At 38.9% G+C, this 13712-nt stretch overlaps 1 protein-coding gene across 3 annotated transcripts in view; it reads right to left on the bottom strand.

The window, feature by feature from the left end:
- The window catches only part of STYX (serine/threonine/tyrosine interacting protein), a 38164-nt gene extending 26047 nt beyond the window's left edge, over positions 1-12117 (bottom strand). For 2 of the 3 annotated variants that reach the window (XM_030319112.1, XM_030319113.1), the window contains exon 1: positions 11735-12116. In XM_030319112.1, coding sequence (XP_030174972.1) covers positions 11735-11791 — 57 coding nt within the window. In that variant the 5' untranslated portion in view covers positions 11792-12116. Of the gene's footprint in view, positions 1-11734 lie in introns of all 3 variants that reach the window. The other variant, XM_030319114.1, reaches the window with a different exon arrangement.
- Positions 12118-13712: the final 1595 nt, after the last annotated feature.

The raw sequence follows: 13712 nt of genomic DNA, 5'->3' as shown, positions 1-13712 counted from the left end.
AGCATAGGGAAGATAGTCAATAATTTGGAATAACTTTGTATGGTGACAGAATTTAACTACATGTATCAATGTAAGCACTGCATAATGTACAGAACTGTCCAGGGGTCCCTTGCTGGCTCAGTTGGTAGCGTATGAGACTCTTGATCAGGGGGCTGTAAATTTAAGCCCCACACTGAGTGTAGAGGTTACTTAAAAATATAGAAATGTCCAATCACAATGTAATACACCTGAAACTAATATAATGCTATGTCAAATATACTTCATTTAAACATTCATTTAAACAGATAAAACCTTTTTCATTTTTAAATAATTTTAGGACTACAGAAATGTTAAAAATAGTGCAAGGAATTCCCCTTACCCTTCGCCTAGATCTTCTAAATTAGAAAAGTATTTTTAACACATAAGGTAGAAATATTATATACCTGTAATGGAATTCCATCTTAGCTAGGATGCAATGGGGAATTACCCCTATCAGAGGGCTGGCAAGCTATCAGCAGATGGGAGGAGGGGGAAGAGGGAAAACCAAGGAAAGCAGGAAAGAATGTGGTGTTTTGCAGAACAAGCAGCTATGGCTAGGTGTTCCACCAGAGTTACCTCCTTGCATGAGCCAGTTTGACCCAGTTTGGAGCTTTTGACCTATGTAGAAGTGCCCTGAGTTGCCCTTAAAGTTACCTTTAGCTCATTATAAGACTAAGATCTCCTATGGGCAACGTTCTCCAACCATTTTTTGAACATACAATGTATGCACTAGTATGTTGACATACTTAAGCATGCAAAGTTGAACCCAAGAGCCTAGGTAACAAAATATATGTAAGTTCCTTAATGTATCAAGCGTCCTGGCTCTGTTTCCTAGCACACTGAACAAAAGCTTCATGCATGAACCCCAAGGGGAGACAGTGCTTTGAGAGCCATTTCCCTGTCTCCTCACCTGCGACAAGTAATAAAAACTCTTTGCTTTCAACACTTCCTTGGGTTGTGTTCAATTTAATGTACCCCAAGCAGCAAACTTCTTGAGTCTGGCTACAGAAAAGACAGAATAGTACTCCTGCAATGACAACCAGCAGTTTTTTTTTTTTAATAAAGAAGAGAAACTAAGTATTTTTTGTTTTACATGTTGAAAATGGATCTTGGCAATGTAGCAGAAATAGACTATAAACCTGAGAAGCCATATCCTGAGAGGATCTACTGATCTTTCATGGCCTTATTATCTCCGTTCTTTTAAAATGGGAGTATAAAAGAACACAGAATGAAGTGTTAAAATGCCCAAATATGAACGTAGAGCTCAATGAATTTTTACAAGCAATATATCCATGTAATCACCATCCAGATCAAGATTTCTGTCATCCCAGGAAGTTCCCTCCTTTCTCTTCTCAGTCAAAACCCTCTCTTTCAGAGGTGACCACTGACTTCTATCAATATAGATTAGTTTTAGCTATTCTTGAACCAAATATAAATGGAATCACAACAGTACTATTTTATGTCTGGCTTCTTTCACTCAGCCTAATGCCTGTGAGATTTATCCATGTTGCATGTTAGTAGTTTGGTCCTTTTTATTGCTGTGCAGTATACTATTGTATGAATATTCCACAATTTACTCATTATCCTGTTGGTGGAGATTTAAGTAGCTTCAGGGTTTGGGCAAATAAGAATAAAGGTGCTATGAAAATTATTTTATGTTCCCCTTGATACACACATGCATTTCTTTCTCTTGGATATAAAAGTAACAATGGAGGAGCACCTGGCTGGCTCAGTCAGAAGAGCATGCGACTCTTGATCTTGGGGTTGTGAGTTCAAGCTCCACATTGGGTGTATAGATTACTTTAAAAAATAAAATCTTTAAAAAAAAAAAAAGTAGCAATGGAATTACTAGGTCACAGAGTAGGCCTACTTTTGGCTTTACTAGACACTATCAAAAGTTTTCCAAAACCAATTTACACTCTCACCAGCAACATATGGGAGTTCTATCTGTTCCACATCCTCACCATGGCCTTAATTTAAATGACACTGTACATGTGAGACATAAGACAAAGCCTAGGACCTGATCAAGAGGGAAGTCAGATCAACACCAAAAAGCAACACTCTCAGTGGATAAACACTCTCAGTAAATGAGAAACACTCAAAAGGCAACACTCTCAGTGAATGATAAACTGGGGAGGTTGGCAGGGAGGGTGGGGGATGACTCACCTCATCCCCAGAAAATGAGTACCTTTGCCTTTCTGAGCTTTGGCTCTGAGTAGAATGTGGTAGTAGTGGTGGCCACAACCTGGCCTTTGCTCAACTTTGGCATTAGAATTCAATTATTTTTGTTAGGTCAAGTGAAAATTGAATGTCAAGTGGTCCTGGGTAGATCATGTCCATGGGTTCTTGGAAAAAACAAATGCATTTTCTCTCTGGAGAAGCATACCCTAAACCTAGATCAGAAATAATTCACAGAGATGAATTCCAATGAGCTCACAATTAAGAATCAAATTTTAAGAGGAGGAAAATACTGGTTTAAGCAGCAGACTTCGGCTCAGGTCATAGCTCAGGGTTTATGGATTTGAGCCCCACGTGGGGCTCTGTGCTAACAGCTCAGAGCCTGGAGCCTACTTTGGATTCTGTCTCCTCTCTGCCACTCCCCACTTGTGCTCTGTCCCTCTCTCCCTCAAAAATAAAAATAAAACATTAAATAAATAAATAAATAAAATCAGTGGATAGACTAAACAGTAGACAAAGAGAGAACTTGTGTACTGGAAAATAGAATTGAAAAAATGATCTAAATTCAGTGTTGGAAAATATGATCAGTTAATAGACTTATTAAGATTGAATTAAGAAGTCTAACTTCCATAAAATCTAAGTTCCAGAAGGGAGAGAAAATAAAGGAGAGATAATATTACACAAGATATTAATAAGAATTTTCCAAAACTGGTTAAAGACACCACACCCCAGAAATAAGTAGCTCAACAATTCCCAAGCAAGATAAAGGAAAGAAATACAAAGTTAAATAGAACACACCACACATAAAGAGAAGAAATTCTTTTTCCACACTAAAAGCAAAGAGAGAAATGGAAAAGAACAGAGTCCAAAAGACCTTCATATATGCACTCAATTTTCCTGAAAGATAACAAGGCATTTCAATGTAGAAAAAAAAAATCTTTCAACAAATGGTGTTGGAACAATTAGACAAATATCTAGAAAATAAAATAAATCTTGATCTTGACCCCTCATCACCCCCCACTCTAAACCCTCCTCACATACAAACATCTTGTCTTCACTGTTGTATGTATTCCCAACATTTGATGACAGTGCCTGGCACACAGTAGGCACTCAATACATATTTGTTGAATAAATGGGGGAAAAAAAGGCATATGTGTATAAATATACATAAATGCAAAAATGATAAAACTTCTAGGAGAAAACACTATCTTTGCAACCTTGGGAAAAGCAAAGATGTCTTAAAGAGGGCACAAAAGGTACTAAGCATAAAGGAAAAAAATTTTGATAAATTCGCTTTCATGAAAATTAAAAACTTCTGCTCAATGAAATACACTGCTAACAGAACAAAAAAGCAAGCCACAAACTGAAAGAAAATATTTGTAATTTATATACCCAACAAAAGACGTATATCCAAAATACATAAATATGCATCAACAATAAAGTGACAACCCAATTTTTTAAATGGGAAAAGAACAGACATCCCACCATGGAAGGTATATAAATGGCCAACAGCACATGCAAAGGTGCTCAACATCACTGGTCATTAGGGAAATTCAAATTAAAAACACAAGATACCACTACATAACCACTAATGGCTAAAGTTAAAAACACAACACCAAATGTTAGTGATGATGTGGAGCAACTAGGAGTCTCAACATTGCTAACTGGAGTGTAAAATGAAATGATAAACATACAGCTACCCTATATAATCTAGCAATTCCACTCCTAGGATTTAACAGAGAAATAAAAACGTATGTCCACAAAAAAGACTTACACAAGACTATTTAAAGCACCTTTATTCATCAACTCCAAAAAACCCAAATGTCTACTGTATATTCATACAATGAAATAACATTCAGCAATAAAAAATCTACTACTACCCATAAGTACAACATAGGTGAATTTCACACATATTATGTTAAATTAAAAAAGCCATAAACAAAAGAGTCCACTTTACATGATTCTATTTAAAGTTCAAGAACAGATAAAACTAAACTATGGTTACAGAAATCATATTATTCAATGCCTATTGTGGAGCAGGGTAGGGATTGCCTGGAAATGAACATGAAATAACTTTCTACACTAATAGAACTGGTATATATCTTGATAAGAGTAGGATTACACTGGTGTATATATTTAATAAAAATTACTGAATTGTGGACTTAATATTTGTGCATTACACTCAGTATAAATTTTTACTCCTACTTAAGAAAAGAGAGCATGCAACAAAACCAAGATATTAAATACAAAAGAAAGACAATTAGACTGTCCTTGACTTCTCAACTGCAAGAATAAGACTGAAGAATAATGCATTCAAAGTAGTGAAATAAATAATGGCGAACCTAGAATATATGCTCAGAAAATCATCTTTCAAGAACAAGAGTGAGATATAAGATTGATTCCATTCAAACAAAAACAGAGAGTTTACTACCAGTAGACTCCTATTAAAGGAACTTCCAAAACATATTTTTGAAATGGTATTGTTTTCTCTATCTTTCATTTCTACTTTAGGTACAGAGCCTAAGTAACTGAGTTAAAGCAGTCTGACTCCAGAAAAACTGACACCCAACAGCCTCTCAATGTAAGAAGGAACTACATAGCAAACAGTAATCAAATATTGACTACATAAAATGATTATATTATTAAAATGGGGATTAACAGAAATAAAGTATATAATTTCCAAGCCAAGAGAGGGGGAAATGTAATCAATTTGTACACTGAACACATGAATGTTCATGTGCTTCTTTAACTTACCAATACGTTATAACCTTTTATATTTAAAAGTTTTTAAAGAACTTAGGCCAAAGACTGTCATTTTCATCATGGTACCCCTAACACTGAGCATAGTGCCTGCCACAGAATAAGTACATGACAGGCATTTTGGAGATATATGGCACTAGACTCTATGGATCTTTCTTTTTTCCCCTTTCTTAAAAAAAAGAAAAAAGATTCTTGATTAGTCTGACAGCCTTATCTTCCTGAAGAAACCTGTCAGAGCTGCCAGAAAGAAGAAAAGTGATTAAAGAAATGTGTACTTTTGAGTTTACCTCAAATGAAATCTCTAAAAATTATGCATGAAAAAAGAAAAACAGGAGAACATATTCCAGGGAATATCTGGCAATAAATATGTCAGAAGGCACTCAAAGACACAGGATAAATGTGCTTCCTTCTAGAATATATCAATTTTACCAAGAAATTTTTTTTTTTTTTTGGAGAAAAAGTGTCTTCACTGGCCATTACTTTAAAATATTTTTATACTAAAACAAACATGACCATATGGGACAGAGTGCAAAATTTACCTGAAGTTTTAAGTGAATCAAGAGGCTTCAAAGAAATTTTGAACTTCCAAAAGGTTGTATACAATGGAACATGTATGCTATATTTATATAAGGAAGACATTACAGGAGTAAAAAACAAGTTGTAGAGCAGGAGAGAATGAAAAATTATTCCTATACGCCTAACAAATAAGCACATAGCCTACTTTTGTGACCATCAGACTTGCTGTAATAGGTATGGATCCTTTGAAACCTAAAAGGCTTTCTCTCACAGAAAATGTCATTAACTATTCCTAGTGTTAGCATTAGATTTTGATCTCAAGCGCCTATCGTCTTTGTTTACCTAGTCCTGATTATTACTCTGCAAAACAAATCTTAATCCTGCCTTGTCTACCAATTCTGCCTATGCCTCTAGCATACTAGACCAAGATTTTAAGTCATTCATGCTGTCTTGTTCTACCAGACATCCATCTGTCTGAACATGTTTCTAACAACCATATCTTATATTACAACCAAACCTATATTACACTCAATCTTAATCTCAGCCTGCCCACACTGCTGCTAAAATGCATCTTTTAAATATGGCAGTAGTAATAGGGCAAATTCCCAATGATCTATTATGAATTACTACTATAGTTAATTAGTAGAATTGGTTTCCCAAACACAGATTAGTCAAGCAGTCCAACTATATTTTTCAAACCAAAGCAACCCAGCTAAACCAAAATACCCCTAATTGTGATATATATCATGCTTCTGGTGAAAATTAATTCACAAGTGAAAATCCTTCAATCATCAATATGACCTAGAAGGTACGGCATATTAAAACATCTTTCAGGTTCTCTCCTTCCTTCTCATACAAATGCAGTTACATGAGCTATACAATTGCATTGATGGGATAGAAATTCAACTTTGGAAATAGGAAATGTTATAAAAATGTTCAAAGATCAATAAGTAAGTAAATAAACTCAGCAAAGGATACAGACTGTAACCATTAGATAAAATAAAAACTTAATTCTTATCAGCACATGTATCAGGCTGGCTAAAACCTAGAACATTTAGAAATACCAAACAAGGGCACCTGGGTGGCTCAGTCGGTTAAGCGTCCAACTTTGGCTCAGGTCACGATCTCACGGTTTGTGGGTTCGAGCCCTGCGTTGGGCTCTGTACTAACAACTCAGAGCCTGGAATCTGCTTTGGATTCTGTGTCTCCCTCTCTCTCTGCCCCTCCCCCACTCATGTTCTGTCTCTCTTTCTCTCTAAAATAAACATTTTAAAAAATCTTTAAAAATACCAAAATAGATTGGGGCGCCTGAGTGGCTCAGTCGGTTAAGCGTCGCAACTTCAGCTCAGGTCACGATCTCACAGTCTGTGAGTTTGAGCCCCGCCGTCAGGCTCTGTGCTGACAGCTCAGAGCCTGGAGCCTGCTTCAGATTCTGTGTCTCCTTCTCTCTCTGCCCCTCCCCTGCTCATGCTCGGTCTCTCTCTGTCTCAAAAATAAATAAAAACATTTAAAAAAAAAAATACCAAAATAGATTATAAATGCAGGTGCACTCATAAATAAACAAACAAATAAATAAATATTGAAGGGATATAGAGAGGTAGAAGGGCATTCAAGTAAGATGATTTTAAGTAAACCTAGCTGCCATTAGAATTATCTGGTTCCAGGGGCGCCTGGGTGGCGCAGTCGGTTAAGCGTCCGACTTCAGCCAGGTCACGATCTCGCGGTCCGTGAGTTCGAGCCCCGCGTCAGGCTCTGGGCTGATGGCTCGGAGCCTGGAGCCTGTTTCCGATTCTGTGTCTCCCTCTCTCTGCCCCTCGCCCGTTCATGCTCTGTCTCTCTCTGTCCCAAAAATAAATAAACGTTGAAAAAAAAAAAATTAAAAAAAAAAAAAGAATTATCTGGTTCCATCTCAGATCAGTTAAATCAGAGAAGGTGATGATAGGGCCCAGGAATGGTTATTTTTTAAAAGCCTCTTGAGTAATTCTACTCTATAGTCAGGTTTAAACAGCAACATTCTAAATTTAAAGGATCTTCAGTCAGAAATATTAAGCAATTCCTATTTTTTATTCTGTACTATGGGAGTCAAAAGAGAAAACAGAAAGAGTAACATTTAAGTTGCCAAATTGCAACTGAAATAAATAACACTTTCTATCTGAAAAGAAAACAATTATTGAATTATAAAACCAACAGCCCTAACTATGCAACTAATTTATTTAAAAATTGGTAGTGTGGGATGCCTGGGTGGCTCAGTCGGTTGAGTGTCCGACTTTGGCTCAGGTCACGATCTCATGGTTTGTGGGTTCGAGCCCCACGTCGGGCTCTGTGCTGACAGCTCAGAGCCTGGAGCCTGCTTCCAATTCTGTGTCTCCTTCTCTCTCTGCCCCTCCTCCACTTGTGCTCTATCTCTCAAAAATAAATAAGTGTAAAAAAAAATTTTTTTTTTAATTTAAAAATTGGTAGTGTAAGCTGCTCTCTTCTTCACATCTAAAAAAAAAACAAACTACTGTAATCTTGTCACAAGATTCTACTATCAAAACCAACCAAGATTCTTATATTAATTCAACATTTGTTAAGCTTATGGTATATACCAGACACTGTGATAAGTGCAAGAAACAGTGGGGACTAAGGCAAGAACATTTTGGTGAATAAACTCCCTTAGGAAACTTTCAGTCTATATGGAGAATAGACATTAAGGAAAACCATCAGTATGATATCTGTTACAAGGAAGGTATAAAAATACCAAGTGCTACAGAGAATTGTGTACCTGCAGGATTAAACTATTGGGGGGGGGGGCTGTGAACAGGAGGAGTTGGCAAAATCAGGGAACGTCTTTCTGAAAAAATGTTACCTAAATTGAGATCTAATCGAAGAGCAAATAGTTAATTAGGTGAGGGCAAGTATAGTGTTGGCAGCCAGAGCAGGGGATAATAGCAAATGTAAAGGTCCTGGAGTGGGGGTGGGGCCTAAAACATCCCAAGAACTGAGAGAAGATGAACATGGCTAGGGCAAACAGAGAAGGGAACAAGAGAAGAGTAGCTCATTATAAGGTTAGAAAGGTAGGCAGGGGGCACTTGGATGGCTCAGCAGGTTAAGCTCCCAGCTCAGGTTGTGTTCTCACAGTTCTTGAGATTGAGCCCCACATAGGGCTCTGCACTGATAGCACAGAGCCTGCTTGAATTCTTTTTCTCCCTCGCTCTCTGGAGCCTGCTTGGGATTCTTTCTCTCTCCCTCGCTGCTCTCTGCCCTTCCCTCACTGGTGCTCTCTCTCAAAATAAATAAACTCAAAAAAAAAAAAAAAGAAAAAAAAAGGGCAGATGCCAGATCATACACAACCTTGCAGATGTTAATTAAGGGTTGGGCACCTGGGTGGCTCAGTCAGTTAAGCCTCCGACTTCAGCTCAGGTCATGATCTCACAGTTCCTGAGTTCAAGCCCCACATTGGGCTCTCTACTGTCAGCGTGGAGCCCACTTTGAATCTTCTGCCCCCCCTCTTTCTCTGCCCCTTCCCTTCTGGTGCTCTCTCTAAAATAAATAAACATTAAAAAAAAATTTTTGGGGGGCGCCTGGGTGGCGCAGTCGGTTAAGCGTCCGACTTCAGCCAGGTCACGATCTCGCGGTCCGCGAGTTCGAGCCCCGCGTCAGGCTCTGGGCTGATGGCTCAGAGCCTGGAGCCTGCTTCCGATTCTGTGTTTCCCTCTCTCTCTGCCCCTCCCCTGTTCATGCTCTGTCTCTCTCTGTCCCAAAAATAAATAAACATTGAAAAAAAAAATTTAAAAAAAAAAAAAAATTTTTTTTAAGTTAAGGGTTTGAACTTCATCCTCAAAACAATGGGAAATCACAGCCAAGTTGTAAACAAAGGAGTGACAATCTGTTTCCAAATCAATCTGAACACAGCTAAATTTTTGCTAGAATTGTCCTAAAAGAATGCCCTAACCAGTGTTTCAAGAAACAAGGAAGTAATATTCTTACAGAGATGATAGGATCATCAAGCTGTCATGGCTTGATCACATCAATCATTAAGTGCATGCATAAAAATCTCTCTACTTGAATTCCATGTTTACTAAAGCAACATTTGGTCTGTAATTTAGGTTTCAATGAAATGCTTCCTAGGTGGAAGAACACTCTTATTGGCTGGTCATCATAACTACATAAGACCATTTGATACTTTACATATTTCATGGCAAATTACAAAATTAACACTGCTTTATTAGTTTATCATGAGTAACTATATGCCCTATTTAATGGTTATTTCTAGTTCTGTCTGCCCAGAAAGCACCTTCCATCTCCTGTGGAAATGCCCCTATAATTTTGGTAGGAGGGCTACCAATGACAAACTTCACTCCCCTGGCCACAAGTGGGTATATTCTAGGTCATACACTGGGCTCCTCATTGTATTTTCTCCATTCTGGCTATAGGGACTAATCCAAAGGATGGGCACATGACCTAGGTTAGGCCAATCCTCTAGACTTCAAATACTGAAGCTTAGACATACTGTTGTTCTTCAATGTGTAAGCTCGGTAAGGGTATGACCTTGAACAGCTGACAGTCAAAGTCCGTATCTGCGGAGAAGCCAGAGTAAAGGCAGAAATGCTGAAAGTAGAGACAAGCACTGATAAGGGGCCGAGGCAGTTCTGATGCATCATAATACTGTCTAGGAAGTCCCTGAGACCAGCTGCATCCCCACCTTTCTGGATTTAACTACGTTCCTTTTTGCTTCAGCTAGTCTGAGCTGGTTTTTGTCACTTGCAACCAAAAGGAAACAAACATCCAATGCTATGTAAAAAGGAATGAACTGGCTTTCAGTAAATAACATTTGCATCATTATCTACTGGGCTTTAAGCATTACTTCTGTCCTTACACAGGAAAGAAAGCTATATTCCCAGTAAGACTTTATCATTTTTACAGGGATAAGGCATATTATATACACAATAAAAGATTAAGTTCAAGTCTGCAAACATTTTAAATTAGAATTTTTAAGATTAGAGCAGGGAAAAATTGAGGTGTATTAAAAACAATGAATTAGGAACCAAGAGACCAAGGTTCTCAACTGTGTCTTATGCTACTGTTACCTTGGCATATCACTTATTCTCAGTAAACTACACTCTCTTCACCTGAAAAGAGAGAATGTTCTACATTATTTCTAAGGTTGCTTTCAGGATGAAATCACTGAATCATTTTTAAGGACAAAAAGCATATTCCTCATTCACATTATTCCATATTAAACAAATAAAAAAGTGTAAATTCATTTTTGACTAACCTAAATTCAACTTTTTTTTTCCTATTTAAGAGTCTACTCTTAAAATATGAATTTCTGAAAGACTACTACCACAAGCAAAGGATCCCTCCAAATGTGAACCCCAAATGAAGATACTCAAAAAAAATATTTGGTATAAACTGAATGGTTTCTTAAAAAGTTTTACTTTCCAATTATTTTTAAGATATTTAGACCTAGAAATTTTAATTTCTATCTTGATCCTTCTAGGGCATAACTGAGTATCCTTGTCTTTTTTGCTAATTTAGTCTTCAGAAAATTCTAATTTAGTAGTCTGCAACATCACAAAGTATTTTAAACTAGCAATAGATGGGGAAAAAACTCAATACAAACGTTGGTCAAAGAAGATATAAGGTGGAGTAAAAAGAAGCCCAAATCAGAAATCAGGAGGACAGTTTAAAAACAATTTCATTCTCAGTAACAATTCCCCTCCAAAGGGCAAGTTTCATGATTGAAGTTTTTAGATTGAAATGAGCTAGCTTTGTGACATTTTATTCTGCGGGTCACGGCTTTCCCTCAAAAATACCAAAAAACAAAACAAAACAACTACTTTGGAAAACTTTGAAGACGCACTCCGAAAGCTCAGGCCCCAGATCTATCTCACATGTGGGACCATGTGTCCCACATGCGAATGACACCAAATATATCCCTCAAACTGAAATTTAAAACATTACCCTCGTACTGCCTTGGCAATAAAAAGGGGAACCTTACTCAAAGTCAGTCCTCAACGCCGAGCCTGGGGGAGAAAGGACTAATTTTGCCCTTCCCATTTAATTAAGCAGAATAGACCCAGCAGCCCCTCCGCCGGGGTCTCAGGAGGGTCAAAGGAATTCAGTGAGTGACGCTTCTCCCCAAGGTCCCAGGACGTTCTCAGGAGGCAACAGGGCTCCGGTGGAGCTTGGGGACTTCGACGGTTGGGGCCTGGGGTCGCCCCGCGGCCGAAGAGCCGCACGGGAAGGCCTGTGCGTGGCAGTCACTGGACAAACTCACCTCGGCGTCTTCTTTGCACTGCGGGAGCGAGGGGAACTCCAGCTTCACGTCCTCCATGGTCCGGGCCCCGAGGCTTGTGGGCGGGGTGGGAGAGGGAGTTTTATCCGGCCCGCCCGACCCTCGGGCTGCCAGTGACAGAGATAGGGAGGAGGGCGGGTGGGCCAGAGGGCTGACGGGCGGGCAGCGGGCTTACAACTAACACACGCAGACTAAAGGGTCCCAGCGACTCCGGCGGCGACGGCGGCGACAGCGGGGAAGAGGAGGGTTGGGCGGCTCATACCCCGCCGCCATGCTGCTGCCGTCTCCCTCCCCCTGAGTCTCCGCGCCCCTCAGGCCTCACAGGCTCGGGCACTAGCAAGAGCCCTACAACCGTCTCCCCTCCTTTCCCCCCTCCCCACCCCTCGCTATCCCAGCCAATCCCAGCCCACGCTTGCCTTCGGCCCGCCCCCCGCGGCCGCCAGGTGTCAGCGCGCCGCTGCCCCGCCCCTTCGCCAGAGCGCAGACGCGGGGGGCGGGGCCTCGGAGGAGCAACGGCCGAAGCTCACCGCCCGAAGCTCACCGGGTGTGGAGGAGGTGGGGCTGCGGCAGGAGTGGGCCACGATTGAAGGTCCTGGGAAAGGCAGTGGGACCAACCGCACCAGCTCTAACCTTTCCCAGAGAGGACGCCAATCTGTAGTTTAAGCACCGGCAAACATCCTAGCCACCAGAGACTGGCATCCGAAAGGAAAACTGTATTTTCTCCCCTCAGAATCCTGCGCAATCTGTGGTGAGGTTATAACCGAAAGAGTAATAAATGAAGAGTTCATCTTAAAACTGTGTTATGCTACACAAAAAATGAAACACCCTTGGTTTTTAAGCAAATTGAAATGGTGGACTTTCAAGAATACTTGGGACTATGACAAAATCTCAAGAAACAAAGGCATATAGAAAATCCTAAGGAATAGAAACAACCGATAGCTCACTCAGTAAATTACACATCATACTGAAGGTCTCTCCCTTTAATGCTAAGTTTATGTTGAAATATTAATTATAATTATATATAATATAAATATATTAATAAAATACATGGCTTTCATCTTAAAAAGGAGTTTGAGTCTGTTAATACTATATTGTTAATAGAAGTGAGGTATATACTTTCTCTGGGCCTAGGGAGATACCGTTCTCCATTTAATTTAAACACGAGGAATATCAAACTTAGAAGCAGAAGAATCCATACTTAAACTTTCAAGATTTGTAAACCAAACTGATTCTTATAACCAAAAAATAAACCAAAGTAAAAAGGCGAGAAAGTCATTAAATTGCAAATTACAATGAGTAAGGTTAAAAGAATCACATATTTGACCTACACGCCCTTGACAAACATACTATTATTTTTATATTGTCATATTTATGAAACACACTACCAACATATATAGAAATAGAACCATTCAATAACTTGAGTATTAGATGGCTAGTTTGAGTGCTCCATTTTCTCTATCACTATGTAAACTATTCTCTACCTTTTAAAGTTATAAAAAGACATACAATACTCTGCAAGTAACTTTTTAATTTGAAAAATGATTGTATAATTATCCAAGTCATATATCGCACATTCTTTAGTGTTTATGAAAAGTGAAGTCAAGTTGTTTTTGTTTAAACAGCACCTTTAATAAGATAATCTCAGGTGATGCCAACAATTTCCTATTTTAATCTGTTAAAGCTTTAAGTCCACATGATAGAAGAATTGTGTGTAGGTAACAGAACTTCAGCTTTGAACATTTCTGACATCAACATCCCCTACATCAAACACTCTTAGCTTAGTATCCATAGATACCTACGGAGCCAATGGGTGAGTTTGGGAAATAATAAATCTCCTTAAATTTTAGTGTATGCAAAATTGTGTGTATGTACATCTGACTTTTTCTGGGAAGAGGGTCCACACCTTAATATTCTGAAAAGGGAACTATCATCTCACATAAATCAAGAAAACCAAGTCACA

Source organism: Lynx canadensis, chromosome B3 (assembly GCF_007474595.2).
Source record: "Lynx canadensis isolate LIC74 chromosome B3, mLynCan4.pri.v2, whole genome shotgun sequence".
In the NCBI taxonomy this organism is placed as follows: domain Eukaryota; kingdom Metazoa; phylum Chordata; class Mammalia; order Carnivora; family Felidae; genus Lynx; species Lynx canadensis.
This window is presented reverse-complemented; position numbering and strand designations above follow the sequence as displayed.